The sequence below is a fragment of the Cyphellophora attinorum genome (assembly GCF_001299255.1).
Source record: "Cyphellophora attinorum strain CBS 131958 chromosome Unknown Contig12, whole genome shotgun sequence".
Taxonomy (NCBI): domain Eukaryota; kingdom Fungi; phylum Ascomycota; class Eurotiomycetes; order Chaetothyriales; family Cyphellophoraceae; genus Cyphellophora; species Cyphellophora attinorum.
The window spans coordinates 514,054-528,555 of NW_017253240.1; the positions used below are offsets into that span (position 1 = coordinate 514,054).

The 14,502-nt window shown below is 53.5% G+C and overlaps 6 protein-coding genes across 6 annotated transcripts; 4 read left to right on the forward strand and 2 right to left on the reverse strand.

Annotated features, from left to right (window-relative positions):
- Positions 1–315: 315 nt before the first annotated feature.
- Positions 316–1,367, forward strand: AB675_7654 (uncharacterized protein; the record flags this gene model as incomplete). Its single annotated transcript, XM_018148040.1, has 2 exons — positions 316–919; positions 991–1,367. The coding sequence occupies 2 exons, from the start codon at positions 316–318 to the stop codon at positions 1,365–1,367; spliced, it is 981 nt and encodes a 326-aa protein (XP_018000417.1).
- Positions 1,368–1,993: 626 nt separating this feature from the next.
- AB675_7655 (uncharacterized protein) lies at positions 1,994–2,767 on the forward strand (the record flags this gene model as incomplete). Its single annotated transcript, XM_018148041.1, has 1 exon — positions 1,994–2,767. One exon carries the CDS (start codon positions 1,994–1,996, stop codon positions 2,765–2,767), a length of 774 nt encoding a protein of 257 aa, XP_018000367.1.
- Positions 2,768–5,467: 2,700 nt separating this feature from the next.
- AB675_7657 (uncharacterized protein) lies at positions 5,468–6,216 on the reverse strand (the record flags this gene model as incomplete). Its single annotated transcript, XM_018148042.1, has 2 exons — positions 5,468–5,880; positions 6,006–6,216. 2 exons carry the CDS (start codon positions 6,214–6,216, stop codon positions 5,468–5,470), a joined length of 624 nt encoding a protein of 207 aa, XP_018000460.1.
- A 1,961-nt stretch (positions 6,217–8,177) lies between these two features.
- AB675_7658 (uncharacterized protein) lies at positions 8,178–9,194 on the forward strand (the record flags this gene model as incomplete). The annotated part of the gene is made up of 1 exon (XM_018148043.1): positions 8,178–9,194. One exon carries the CDS (start codon positions 8,178–8,180, stop codon positions 9,192–9,194), a length of 1,017 nt encoding a protein of 338 aa, XP_018000559.1.
- An 808-nt stretch (positions 9,195–10,002) lies between these two features.
- AB675_7659 (uncharacterized protein) lies at positions 10,003–11,163 on the forward strand (the record flags this gene model as incomplete). Its single annotated transcript, XM_018148044.1, has 1 exon — positions 10,003–11,163. The coding sequence occupies one exon, from the start codon at positions 10,003–10,005 to the stop codon at positions 11,161–11,163; it is 1,161 nt and encodes a 386-aa protein (XP_018000327.1).
- A 244-nt stretch (positions 11,164–11,407) lies between these two features.
- On the reverse strand, positions 11,408–13,844 carry AB675_7660 (uncharacterized protein; the record flags this gene model as incomplete). Its single annotated transcript, XM_018148046.1, has 4 exons — positions 11,408–13,124; positions 13,178–13,273; positions 13,324–13,410; positions 13,459–13,844. 4 exons carry the CDS (start codon positions 13,842–13,844, stop codon positions 11,408–11,410), a joined length of 2,286 nt encoding a protein of 761 aa, XP_018000314.1.
- Between the last annotated feature and the right edge of the window lie 658 nt (positions 13,845–14,502).

The window sequence follows — 14,502 nt, forward strand, 5'->3', positions numbered from 1 at the left end:
CCCTTTGCGATCTCGTCTGCGGTAATCCGACACTTAATTCTGTCCCGTCAAGTCACTCACTGCCGGTACGTACCTCCAGGCGAGCATCCGAGGCAGAGTGTGATGGCTCCTTCCAATCTAGTCCGCGTCAATATTTCTGCCAAGCCAGACAAGTCACATCACTTTGAAGATCACTCAGCTCGAAGTCACGTCTCGCTCAACTTCACCGGAGGCTTCCGAACTTCACTTGCTGTCACGCAGACTTACGGTCTACAAATAACTCACCTTGTCGCCGACGTTCTTTCGTTCTTTACCACCTTGCCCGATTCGCCCACCATGTCATCGTTTTCCTACCTCGCTGGAGAACTGCTTCGTCGTGCCGACATCCGTCTCATACGGCGAAGGCGGCCAGACTTGGGGCACCTGACTGACGATGACCTAGCGACTGGTAGGCATGGCAAGATCACAGTGATGAGTGAGGCGCCTGGCACGCACCGCAACGTTGTTGTCGAAGTGCCCAAGAAACCATGTTCATCAATCATCATCAATGACGACGATCCCGACATCGTGATGGACATACAGACCGAGAAGTATCCCGTCATCAATCAAATCACACGCCCTGTTCTCACCACTGCTCAAAAGCGCAAGCGTGACGAAGAGGACCCTCTCACATCTCGACACAACAAAATGGTCCAAGTCCTCGTGGGTCCCGAAGAGAGCAGCTTCCGGCTCTTCGAGAATGATATTCGTGTTGTGCCTTTCTTCAGAGGCTGTCTGGACGCGACCATGATCGAAGCCGACGAAAAGATCGTGAGGATGCCTGAGGATGACGCGGCTGTCTTTGAAGCTGCTGCCTACTTCATTAGATACCACAAGCTGGAAAAGCTACTCGCGGAAAGTTGCAAGCAAGATGTCCCTGTCGATGTACATGATAGTTCAGGTATGTGTTCCCACCATGAGCAATTCGTTCCCACAAAGTCCGCCCGGAGTGAGTTCTGATCTCTACGGCAGGACAGAATCAGCCGCGATCCATAGACCGCGACGCCCGCGCCAAGCCGAGCAAGGTCGCCCTTCAGCTCTACTTCCTTGCCAACAAGCTCATGTATCAACCGCTTCAAGACGCCGTCTTCGCTGACATCGAGTCCTTCATGAAAGGCAAATGCTTCGCGACCTACGAAATCAAGATGATCGAGGAGAAGCTCGGTGGTCAGGATGGCGACCAACTGCGAGAGTACGTGCTCAAGAGTGTGGCTGAGTACATTCACCATTTCAAGGGTTGGAAGAAGTTCGATGAGAACGGGCAGATCAAGTACAGGGAGGCGAGGTACCGAGACGTGGCGGGCTTTGTGATTGAGGCACTAGTGAAGTATCCGAGCAACGGGAAGTAGAGCGGTACTTTGGAATGGGACAGCAGCATGGCGCTGGGATGTCATCCGAGGCGGGCTCTGACTTCCTGGAGACTCAATTGAGATAACGGGGGCGCGACTTCCATCTAATGGCTATTCACACGCTCTGGGAAGGAGCTTCCGATGGTAGCGGCGCTGACCGGTCCCATGGACGCGACTTCTGGCTGGCTGTTGCGACTACTATCTAGGACTGTTGACAGCAAATAGCTTCTCGACTAACACGGACATGTTGCCAGCTTGACTGCATCCCTCTCTATCACAAGGCCAGTAGTTGAGAAGTCCGGCACCACGCTCCACCATGAAATCCACTTCACTTCGTCAAGTGACTGTCCGGGCAATAACAAACGCATTCCCAAGATTCGTCCGCACCAGATTTTCAATCGCCCTCAGCAACCTCGTCAAAACATCCTCCGTTTTCTGCAGAACGACTCGGCTTTGCGCCACGAGAACGCTGCCGCCTGTCTTCACGTCCGATCGGATCAACGCCAACCTACCAGTAGCCACAAATCCTAGTGAGTCACCACAAACGCCAGTGCAACACCATCCGGGTAACGGCTCACCGTCGGTGTTTAGATCGCAAGTCGACCATACTCTCAAGGCACGCAACCATGTCAAGCCAACCCATACCCAGCATACCAGTCGACTGGAACGACCTCATTACTGTCATCGTCGGCACGGGAAGCACCGAGCGCAAGTTCACAGCTCATGCATCGGTGTTGAAGCGCATCGACTTCTTCAAGGGTTGTCTTAGCGCGGATATGAAGGAGGCTAAAGAGCGACTTGTGCGTCTTCCGGAGGACAATCCAGATATGTTCGAGGACCTGTTGCATTGGGCCTACTTCGACGGCTACCAATGCGATCTCGAAGCTTTTGCTGTCGAATGTAGAGCTCTTTCATCAGGACGGTCAAAAGAAGATACCGCCAAGGAGGTCTACTGGGAGGAAGTCAAAAAGCGTGTACGCGTCTACGCATTCGCCCGCAAGATGTGCGCAGAGATGGCTTCCAATGCCGCGATAGATACCTTGTGGAAGCACTATGACCACTGGACTCCCGGTGCTGCACAGCTGGGAATTGCGTTAGATGAGCTCGACGGCGGTGATGCTCTATTACGACTATTCAAGAAGAAAACCTCTGCCCAAATCTACGGAACATCAGGTGGTCTGAAAGAATGGATGGGACATGATAAAGGCTGGAATAGCGACCTCAACGACAGATACGACTTCATGAAATTCATTCTCGAAGCGATGGCCGAGTACCCTGATTCCGACAATGAATGCTGGAGCTTTTCCAACCCCTGTGAGTGGCATACCCATGTCAATACACCGAAGTGCGCAAGTATCTCCGACAAGGACGCTGGTCCAGAAGCTGCTTCAGTCGGCTGAGCACACCTCTCCAACGACCCGAACCGGATCTACATTCACCACGCAGGGGTAATCAGATCTCAGTCTGCTCTAATGGTGGAGGAGTATGCGCAGGCCAAGACAGGGAAATCATCCTCTAGCGTGATCACCAAGAAGCATCATTGACTACTTTACCTGACCTTTACGGATAGTGTCACGCAGGAGGACGACTTAGGCTCAGCAGCATGAATTGCGACGGATGAATGTCCGTCGGCGCTCCAGATGTCTATTCACGAGACTTTCAGATACCCACGTACGGCTTGAATACGAAGAAAACTCACCTCCAGTCTCGAAACGTTTGTGCGAGTCTATGACGTTCTCTCATCACTGTGCCGGACCGTACCTGCAGCTTCTCTCATTCTGTGACAAGACGCTGTGCCTACTGCTCGTAATTCCACAGGTCGTCAACAGACCGGCATCAACGGAGAGCGCGGTATGTGCCGCAAGAATCAACGGACGGTGAAAGTCATCCCACATAGTACCGACTTCTGTCCTGACGTCCAGACAATCTTAATGGACGGCGAGATGGCAGTATGGCAAGGGCTGAAGCCACCGCTTATACCTGATTGAAACATCGGTGGCATTGACGCGAGCACACCAGCTCAATCAGCCTGCACACGCACAGGCCTCGCCCTCCAAGTCCTCTTCCGTGAAAATCCTCAAAGTGCAATGCTGGAGTCCTTCGAAGCCTACGTCCGAGACCACACTGTCTAGCACAACCTGGGCTGTCTTGCCGTGTGTCGACTGCGCTATACATCTCCCATTTCAATACTGGCATCCACACCGGACCGATCTCCGCAAGCAATGACGCCAATGCTCTAGATTTATGCTGGGCTCGTTGAGCGAGGCTCGAAAGATGCCGTAGTCATCCCAGCTACAGAAGATAGCCACAGCTGATGGCCCTGCACACCGTCTCAGGGGGACCCGATGTACCGTGGAACTCGTCAACCAAGTAGACTGCCTCCTTCGTGGTCGTTCTTGTCCGTATCCGTCGTCCATGCCCTCCTATCGGGATCGCATGCACCCACTCATCTACAGCCGCATGTACACTTACACTTAGGCGTGACAACATGAGTGTGCCAAGTACACACGCCTTGATCGTAGATATCGATCTTTGCCTCAGCGTCTATCAGTGTATCGACAAGAAACGCCATCAGACTAACGCTCTTCTTGAAATGCTCGTATTGTTCGAAGCGCTCCTTTTTCCAGACCTCAATCTCGGCAAAGACATCGAACTCTCCAGACGGTCTGTTACGTTGGCCTGTGATCTCATAAAAGAGGAAAGCTTTCAAGAGTCGTCGGAGTGGATCTGCAGGCTCGATCACGGTCAATGCGAGTTCGATGCCGTTGAGCAGCGGAAGACCATGCATCTCGGAGTTGCGCAGGGAGTCCATGGCAGCGTTCATGGCCGGCTCTGTGCATAGCTTTTGCGCGAGGAGGTAGACTTGAATGCGTTTGTTGAGCATCTCGTTTCTTTGCAGTTCGATGTCGTCGCTGTCGTCTGCGTCGAACAGAGCACGGATTTCAACCTGGAATTTGCCGTGATAGGTCCAGTACAAGAGGTCGTTGAATGCGCCACCATCGTCCTCAGGCAAGTGAACCACGCGCTGTTCAGCTTCCTTCATATTCGCATTGAGGCAACCCTTGAAGAAGTCGATGTGTTTCAGCACAGAGGCGTGTGCAGTGAACTTGCGCTGATCAGGGCCCTTGCCCACAAGTATGAGGACGAGGTCGTTCCAATCATCTGAGTCGCTGAACGTGTCAGGCCGCATCGTTGACATATCTATCCCGGTCATGATCTCGGCAGATCCAGTGAGCTCGGGACTCGATGACTGATTTGATCGTGATACTTCTTGTACCGGCGAAACTCCGCAGGGACTTGTGGTCACGCAGACCATAGGCGCTGAGGTATCAACTGCTTGTGTGGTCGCGAGCTTAAGTAGTCGGTGCAACATGGTAGCGAGTCTTTCGGCGAGGCCGGTGATGGCAAACGGACTGGTAGGTGAAGACGTATGTGCCATGCCATGCCCAAAATTTGCAAGTCGCTTTATGCAGGCCACGCGTGACAGAGCACTGGAAGCCTTTCAAAGTTCTTCACCTCGCCCGAGTTGCCCCTGAACGAAGTGAAATATCGTAATGCCTTCAGCGGTGCGTGACGATGTCCGTGAAGTCGTTATGGGTTGAAAGCACTGGGCAACGGCGTGCCGTCGCCTCGAACCGAACGACAGCAAGTCATGTTTCCTAGGTGCGACGCGCTCGTGAGATACATAGGTGCCGGCGCAGCGAAGTAATGGAATCAGTCCTCCCACGGAGGTGGTTCAAATGCTGAGATGAGCTGTATCTGTATTCATACTCTCTCGGGGTTTGCCCTGGAATATCTATGGACGATCTAAGATGCCTTGTGCTCATATTCATATCGTCTATCTTCCTAGCATCGTTTGGAAACTCGTTGAAACGGGTAAGCTGTGATGCCTCTAGCCCGTGCCCTCGCGCCGACTAGATGATGCCAATGTATGAGACGCAGGAACACGCTGTCACCGGGTCGTCTCTGGCAGTGCGCTCTCTATCGTTTCGCATCGTAGTGGCTGTATCGATTAGTCTGCGTTCAACAAAGAATCTCAATCGGATGGACTGGACATACCTAGCCTGCTGTAATGGTCTGCTAAGGTTCTGAGATGCTCCTCAATTTGCGGACGTGCTCTTGCATACAGTTGTGGTGATGTGAGTATGCCACGCACAAACATCTCTGAGAACCCGGGTCTTCGGCTTGAGATCTTCGGCCATCGCTTCAACGAGGAATTTGAGGTAGTCAGCACGATCGCTGAGCAGAAGGTAAGTCTCGTCAGACGTCACGAATTTGTTGAGACCTTCTTCTTTGACGTGCATTGCTGTCATGCGTGTGAAGAATTGCCACAAAGGGTCAGAGCTGTCTAAAGTTTCGAAGACCATGCACAACTGGTCTGCGTTGTAGAACCAGCTGAGGAAATGCTCGTGAAGGATGTCGAACGCATCATTACTGGCTTTCTCGGCACATAGCTTGCGAGCTAGAGCATAGACTGCCGTGCGCTTGATGATTTCGTCTCTGAATTGTGCAACTAGCACTGGATCACCAGTTTTGGTAGATACGGTGGTTCCGACTGGCCAGAATGCCTTGCAGGCATCTCCAAAGGTGACCAAACGGCTGTCGTAATGACACAGTATGCCCAGGAGAGTAGCTCACTGAAAACGTCGCCGTCATCTTCAGGAAGGCGAATGACGAGGTCGTTCGCTTCCCTTATGTTTGCGTTGAGACAAGCCTTGAAGAAGTCGATCCGCTTGAGCGCTGATGCATGAGCTGTAAACTTACGCTCATCAGGGCCTTCACCAACAACGACCGTGACGATGTCGTTCCAGTCCATTGGTACGCTTTCGTTTGTGGTGCGTGGTGACATGGTTGTATCTGTCACGCCGGTGGCTGTGGCTTGTTGTGGCTGGTTTCGAAGACTTTCAGCTGGCGAATAGGATCTGGTCTCGATCGAGTGTTCGGTGGGAGGTGTATCTCGTTACTGCAGGTGTGAATGATAGAAACAGATCCTTGATGAAAAAGTTGTGTATGTAGCCATGCACTCAGGCAACGCAAGCCAGCCTATGCTGCCCTCGTGCCTGGGCGACGCAGGCGCATAAGGCCGTTGCTTCGTCAGGTCGTTACAAGGCAGGACGAATCTTCGACCCAGGCGACAAAAGCGAATAAAGCCATCAAATTTTCTCGATTGGTGGTGACAAGGCAAGACATGGCATCGTCACCAGAGACCATGCTCATCCGACGAGGTGAAGTGCAATCGACAAATCGACGTGCCAAACAGCTGCTTGGACTCATCTTCTTCGTGGCCGTAGTTGCACTGAGTCTCGGTCCAGTGCATCGAAACATATATGTATAGTACACCTATTGAACGGCGTCGCGCGAGTGTGTCTGATGGCGGGAAAAACGCGCTCAACAGCAGCTCTGATATAGAAACGAACGGCATGGTTTGGGGTGTGTTAGCTTGACTTACGTCAACCTACGGACAAACACAAGTCGGCACTGCTTGACCCATCAAGCACCTGGCTTCCACTGCTGTCACAGTTGAGATATGTCTCGACAGGTCTCGAGTTCCGTAGGACTGCTGAATACCTGTCAGAGGTCAACAGAGCCAGGGCTTACTTCGTCTGCTGGTCGCGATCTTGTTCTTGCGTCCGACAGCCCAAGCAAACATTTCTTGTCGTAATGAGGACAGGATTCGTACTTTAGATTCTTCCTCAAGTGGCAGAATTACCACGGATCGATCCACTTCGGAAACTTACGCCGTAAGCTATTTCCATCATCGTCAATTCAGGTACACCACAACGAACATCGTTCGGGTGATACTTCGGAATGATGGTAAACATTGCATCGTCAGTCAACGACTGACCCGGCTGGGACTCGCAGGCCATAGATGCGGCTGATGACGTTCACCGTTGGCCTGCAACGGATATGTCTGAGACGAACCGCGAGAAGCTGAGCATTTGGCGGACCGACCCGGCACAGGAGCAATTGCCGCGAGTGACCTTGCTGTTCTGTCTGGCTTTCAAAGTCGTCGGATGACAAGTAAATACAGGATGCCAAGCCCCCCAATTTGGGTGCCCCTTGGCAAACGACGTCATCAATGTTGATTCAGAACAACAAAGATTGCTATTACATTGAAGACTGTCAGAAGCCACCATCTTTCATGCATTCGGGTCACGCTGCATCGTCGATGATGCCAGGAGTGTCTTCAGCACCTCTGTTCCATCGATATGCGTAGCCTGCGGGACAAGTCACGTCGCGAATGCCATTATGTCGCGCCGAGCTAACCTTCCTAACGCGTCTTGATTGGCGTCTGCGTTACTGGCAGGTAGGTGCTCATGCATCGAAGAGTGTTGAGCGTCGAGCGTCGATCCAGGCTCAGTGTCGCAACTGGGATGATGTTGACGATGACGGTTTCTTTGAGCGCGGATATGTCCACTATCACGGTCTTACCGCACAGCGCCGACACGAGGCCCGCTCTGCGCCGCCGAGACTAACTCGACATTTTCATATCACCAGGATCTTTGCCGAAGGCTGAATTCAATGAGGCGCCTTGAGGAGACGCAAAATTGCCTCGCCTCGGTCAAAGGCCTTGTACGGTGCAAGACTGCCTTGCCTTGCGCTGTAACCAGGCAGTCGGACAGCCTTGTTCTTTGTACGTGTGATGGACTGTCGTGTTGCCTGAGCTCATGAAGGTCAAATTCTCATATGGATTGAGCATGTCTTGCTGTTCTTTCCACCATCACATCCGCTCATCCTCCCACAACATCCCTCGATATCCTACACCGAAGCACACGAAAGCAAGCTAGATCGAACACCGTCAGCGGCACCATGGTTACTCTTACCAAACTACTGACGAGTGCTCTCGCTCTGTGCTTCGCTCTCGCTGGCAGCATCGATGTGGTGCCCGCCATACAGCACACTCCTAATCTTGTCACGGCGTGCATCGCGCAGACGGTACTAGGTCCACACAACATTTCCACTTCGTTTCCAACAGCTATGTCGCAGACGACGCCGATACTTCATGTTCAGACACAGTTGGAGCCGTTTCCGGAGGCCTCTCGTCAATGCAATCACGATTCTCACGAAATGGGCCGCGTCATCACTCTCAACGTTGCTCCGGAGCAGAAGCCCTTCATATTCCACGAATTCATCTTGAAGAAGATCAATTTGACCGAAAATTGGCTCATGGCTGTGAGCGGCGGTTCGGCGGTGAATGGCACATATCAAATACCAGATGAAGATCCTCACGCATGGACAGACCTTTGGGAATTGGCATACTACGGAAATTTCACATGCAACTTGGCCAAGCTCAAATCCAATCTGGAATCGGCAGCCGCGGCTCATCATAGGAAGCAATACCAGATATCTGCCCTCAGGAGGATGCGACTATACCTACTTGCAACAAGATTTCATGGCGAAGATGTTCGCAACAGAGTAATGGACTCCTTTCTCGATGGCTGGGTCTACTATTTCCCTGAGCTTCTCGAGCTTGTCTTGGAGGCAGAGATTCCGCAAGAGGATCCAATGAGATCTTTGCTCAAGCATGCGCTGGCATTCGAAGTACTCGATGGGTCCTCTGACTGGGGAACTTGGAGGAAGCATCAACCAGGTCAATACGCCTTCTACGAGCAAAATGTCAATCGGTCGAACTTCTTGAATCAGGCAATGATGGAATATCCAAATGGGACATACCCGGGCTGGACCTGGGAGTCGAGATGCAGATGGCATACTCATGGTTCCACGCCAGCATGCCATCCAGAAGTCGATCCCGGAGCCAAGATAGAAAGCGGTCTGGCGGTAGTGAATGATCGGCGCAATCCACTTTCCTACCTGAAGCGTTGGTAAGGTGCTGGCCGACGATATGGAATCCTCATGGCACGACAGGTCGTCGCTCCGAAGACTCCGAGATTGGAATGCTTAGGTAGATGAAGAACATAGTGCTCAGAGCTTTGCAGACACACAAGCAAAGATAAAATTCATGAAAATGAGCATGACTTCTCAAGCTATTCTTCGTATGCGCCCCGTGGCTGACCAGTAATCAATTCTTCTCGTTGTTCGAGTGATATACATGCCTCACTGATCTGCAACTTATACCATGCTTAGCAAAACCGCTTTCCGGACAGCTAGCTGGTTTGCTCCTTCTTGACTGCCAGCGGGACTTCCTGCCAGTAGGCAGAGCACGTGACTCTGCCAAGCATTCGTCTGTTCAACTTGAAGTTGAGCCTGCGTCGGGCTTGTTTACCGAAGTACGTTCGATCTAACCACGAGCTTGCCTGGAGAGCCCACAAGTGCCACAATAGAACGCCAGCATACCGAATGCAGCGCGAGTTGAACGTTAGGGATCGTCTCTCAAAGCGGCAGCTGTATTCTTATGCCGTCAAGAACAAAGATGTCAGTCGTTGTCTCGGTAAGTCGCGCGCCTTGAGATTGCTCTGCCTGAATCCGTAACATATCAAGCGGCTGCTTTGTGCTGTTTCCGCTGACTCTCTGTCGCTGCCTCTTGAGACGGCATATATTGCTCCTTCTGCCGCGAGTTGTGTTTGCTTTCTCCTTGCTATCCACTTCACCTGTACCATCGACCCCATCCAGCTCTCAAAGCCTCACATCGATACCCACAAGATCACAACTACAAGCTACTATAACACATATCGCAATGCTGCGCACCTTTCTGAAGGCTCTGGTCTGCGCTCTCGCTCTGCGCTCGCTCTCCACTGCTTCGTCTGCGAACCCAGCACCTGTCGCACTCTCTCAGGACATATCAATATCGACCATCAACAACACTCTTGCCACCACAATCTTGTCAACTCAGACGGCTCCGGACATCACACCATGTTCGATGCAGTCTCCGTGTTCAGGTACTGCATGTCCTGACCCCTTCGAAGAAATGGTCACTGTGGTGGTTGGCCCCAGCAGATCGAAAGTTTCGGCTCATTCTTGGGCTTGGAAACGAGTAAATTTCACTCCGACTTGCCCCAAGACGTGGATCGCATGGCGGAACACACCTTGTGTAATCGAGCGACGGACGGATGATGTCGAGGCCTGGAAAGGGCTCCGAAACTGGGCATATCACGCGAACTTCACCGATGACTTGGAAGTGCTCAAGAAGGCATACTTTCAGGCTGACTACGGCGCCTGGCAGACACGACTTGAGGAATATGATTCTGCGGTTCTGAGACGCATGTCACTCTACCTGCTTGCATCACGATTATCCGCAGAAGAGCTCGCCAACACGATCATAGACAACATTCTCGATTCGCGACATTATTGGCGTCATGAGCTGCTCCAAAAGTTGATCCAACTTGTTCTGGACTCAGATGAGACAGATGATGCACCGGTCAGATCTTTTCTCAAGCATCTACTGGCCGAAGAAGCGCTATTATTCGACAAGAGCTGGCTGAGTTGGAGGAGATACGCATTGCTATTCAAAGAGTACCAATTCTACACGACAGGCCTCGACCGATTGGAGTTCCTGGTCGACACGATGATGCAATTCCCCAGTGAAGCCCCTCAATGGCCACTCAAGCAGGATGCAAGTGGCATGTTCACGAATACACACCAAACTGCACAGCATCAGCAACCGAGATCACAGCATGGACAGCCGAGACCCACCCAGAAACACCTGTTCAGGCAAGCTGGTGGCAGAAGGTACTTAGGTTTATGGGATCTGAATGAGTCGCGGCCGCCAACACGACAAGCTGCCAGCACAATCGTAGCAGGTCTGGGGCGAAGGCACAGCCAGACAAGCGAAGTGGTGAGTGCAGGTTTACACAGCACGGGAGTACCACGACTCATTGAGAATACGATGGGGCCTTGACAGCTCTGCACCCAAGTCTCTCCGGTCGGAGCAGAACAGCGCAGCTGCGCTGACACCAGATGTTCAACAAGACTAGCACAGATCACAAGCTCTGAGACAGACATGAAGCATTTACCTAGTATCCATGTAGTAGACACCCAACATATGCCCAAACAACCATGACGTTTCCCTACTCGGTCGTTCGCCTCTAGCCACTAGGGCCCGCCCCGTCCGTATCGCCGGTAAGCTTCCATTCTGCCCTCTCTCAAGCGTGCGCCTCGATACCCTCGTTGACCTTGACCTCCACAACCTGCGCATCTACCTCATACTTCTGCTCCACCGTCCCAGTGCTGTTCGCCGTGCCATCCACTTCAGCCTTCTTCTCCTCCGTCCCAGTGCCGTTGATCGTACCTTTCACCACCGCGCCATTCACTTCAGCCTTCTTCTCCTCCGTGCCAGAGCCGTTGATCGCACCATTCACCACCGCACCATTCACTTCTACGTCCGCCTTCCCGTCCACAGCTACACCATTGCCGAAGATGCCCTCGACCAGCTCCCGCGGCACCCTAACCCCGGCCAACCGCCCATACATCTGACTCCCATGCACATCCACATCCCCCCACCCACCACTAACCTCCCTCACCGTCTTCCCGTCCTTATACCCAACCCGCGGAATCGTCGCCTTAAACCCCAACGCCTGTGGGAACCATCCACAATATACCACCTGCTCCTCGCTCTCCAGTCCATACAGCTTCGCGATGATGGATTTGGACAGTACGGGAGGGCTGGCGCTGGCCAAGGCGTGGAAGAGTTGTGGGTTGGTGAATAAGAGGTCGAAGGTGATTTCATAGGGTCCGGCGTTTTTGGAGCGGATTATCGATGCGAGGTCGAGGAGGGTTGGGTCGCTGCCATCTTCCGGCAAGGTGGGGAGGGCGGCTGTGACTGCCGAGGAGATCGCTGGGGGTTGAACATCGATGCTCGGCCGATCACTGCTCATAGCAGCCGGTGTCCTCGGATATTCAGGCAGCGGATTCTCATTCACACCAATACTGACCGTCCGCCAGCTAAACAGCCCCTTACCCTGCCTATCACCGCTCAGCGGCTTCGGCGGCGCATCAAACCTCCCTTCCCGAATCGGACTCTCCCCAACCTCCACCGCCCCCTCCTCGCCACCCTCAAGCTCCATCAAATGATAAACACAAAATTGCGGAAACGGCCCACACTCAATCTCCGTCTTCCCCGCAATCCCAAACGCCATATTCCCGCTCGTAGCCTTCTGTCCCTCATATGGCCCGTGGATACACGCCACTCGCGCCGCGTTGCTGACGCTGTTCGCGATCTCTTGGGTGCGTCCGAAAGTCTCGCCTACGATGCAGACTTCTCCGAAAGGTGTGCTGTTCTGGCCGAGCGCGCCGAAGGGGTGGAGTAGCAGATCCCAGTCGCCACGGGGGAGGTGTGCGTGCTGTTGCGAGACATACGCGTGGAGGCGGGGGAAGTACTTGGGGAGTTGGGAGGTGAGGGCTGGCTCGCGGAAGACGCCGACGAACATTGAGCGGAAGCCGTTGGTGCGAGCGCCTTCGAGTTTGAGGGTGTAGGGGTTGCCTTGGGCGAGGGAGTGGCGGAAGATGGCGCCGGATGAGCGGCAGGACTTCCCGTCAGCGAGTTCGGTGTACGTGCTGTTGGTTAGGTCGAGGATGCCGCCGGGCCCGTGGAGGAAGTCAGGCCGGGATTTTTCGTAGAAGGTGTGTGTGGCGACGGAGAGGGCGGTGCAGCGGGCGCCGGGCTCGAGGCCGACTACGTCGAAGGTGCCGTTTGTGTAGATTGTGGCGCGGGCGGGGCGGGATTTGGGGGTCGCGCATTGGCCGCCGCATTCGAGGATCTTGCCGATGTGGAAGAAACCGCCTAGGACGCTGGGGGGAAGGGATGAGAGGGGTTGTTGATTGCCGTTCATGAAGCGTATGCCATGAATGCTACGAATGGTGCTGGATCGTAGGCACGGCCGCCGACGACGGCGTCGTAGTCTGGGTGGGCGAACATAGCGTCTAGGAAGGGTTCGGCACCCATCTGGCCGACGATGGTTGGAGCGCCGGCAATATCATCTTCGGTCAAGGTTGGGACTGGCGGTCCACATCTATTCTGAGTCAGTGATGATGCGGCGACGAATCTGCCGTCCCGGCTCACCCTGTGATGTGGCCGCTTGCCAGTCGACTCCTGACCAGATCTTTCGAGACGTCTGAGTATACAGCCAAGGTCTTTGCTTTGTATTTGCTGCAGATGTTAGTGTTACTGCATGAGCAGTGATGCTGCTTCTCGTACCTGTCTGAGGCATCCTGTATTCCCTCAATCACATCAACCATATCGTCGACATGTTTGCCGCTGCCATCGCCGCCAGCCGAGCTGAACAACAGCGGCACGTGATACTTGTGGACCAGGGGTATCAGGTGCCCCAGATCTCGTTTGTATGCGAAAAGAGGTGCAGAGGTGCTTCCGGTCGCAAGCTTTGACGGCCCTGAGTCGGTTGATCCTGAGTCAAGGATGATCGCAGTAGGAATGCCGGTCTTCGTAAGGCGCTCCAACTCAGCATCTATGATGTCCTTGTCGATGCCGAAACCAAGGCATCCCACGGGAGTGACGATGTGGCACAGGGGCACTAACGGGTCTGTTTTGTTAGTATGAGCGGCATTGTCCGTGAGCTCGGGCATTATTCGTGTTGGTGAGGCTGTGTTTAGGCAGTACAGTTCTTGAATTAGTATTAGCACATGTTCATTGATGCAGGGCGGTGCGGCTGAATCTTATAGATGGTTGAGCAAATTGCAATTCAGACCATGTCGGATGTAAGTATACCCTGCTTGCGGTGAAATTTGGGGTAAGCGATTTTCGCTTAGCTCGCGAACCGCGGCCGGGGAAGGTTTGTCTCGGTCTCGGTCATCCATGGTACTCATTCGCAACGTCCGAGAAGGCAACAAGGCAGCGAGGGTAGGCATTTCGACTACGTGTGAGTAATGGCGCAGCCTAATTGAGCGACGGCGACTTCCAAGGGTCACACTCTGGAGTTCGAGCGGGGATCATTGGGCACACTTCCTTCCGAATATCGGACAGTCCAGTGGCTCGTATCTCGCATCGGTCGGTCCTTGGAACTCGACATACCTCGAAGTCATGGCCTGCTTTGGGAAGTTCTGCATCGGGGATGGCTTGTGTCGATGGTAGAGCACATGTAGGAATGGTCCGTCCGGATCGAGCCTCGATCTGTAACGCGCAAGACGGCCTTCGGAGCTGTCCCATGGCATAGCAGCGCAAACACAACCTCGCGAACAGACCATGAAACGCGTAGACAGCGTGGCGGCATCGCGGAAGCCGGTC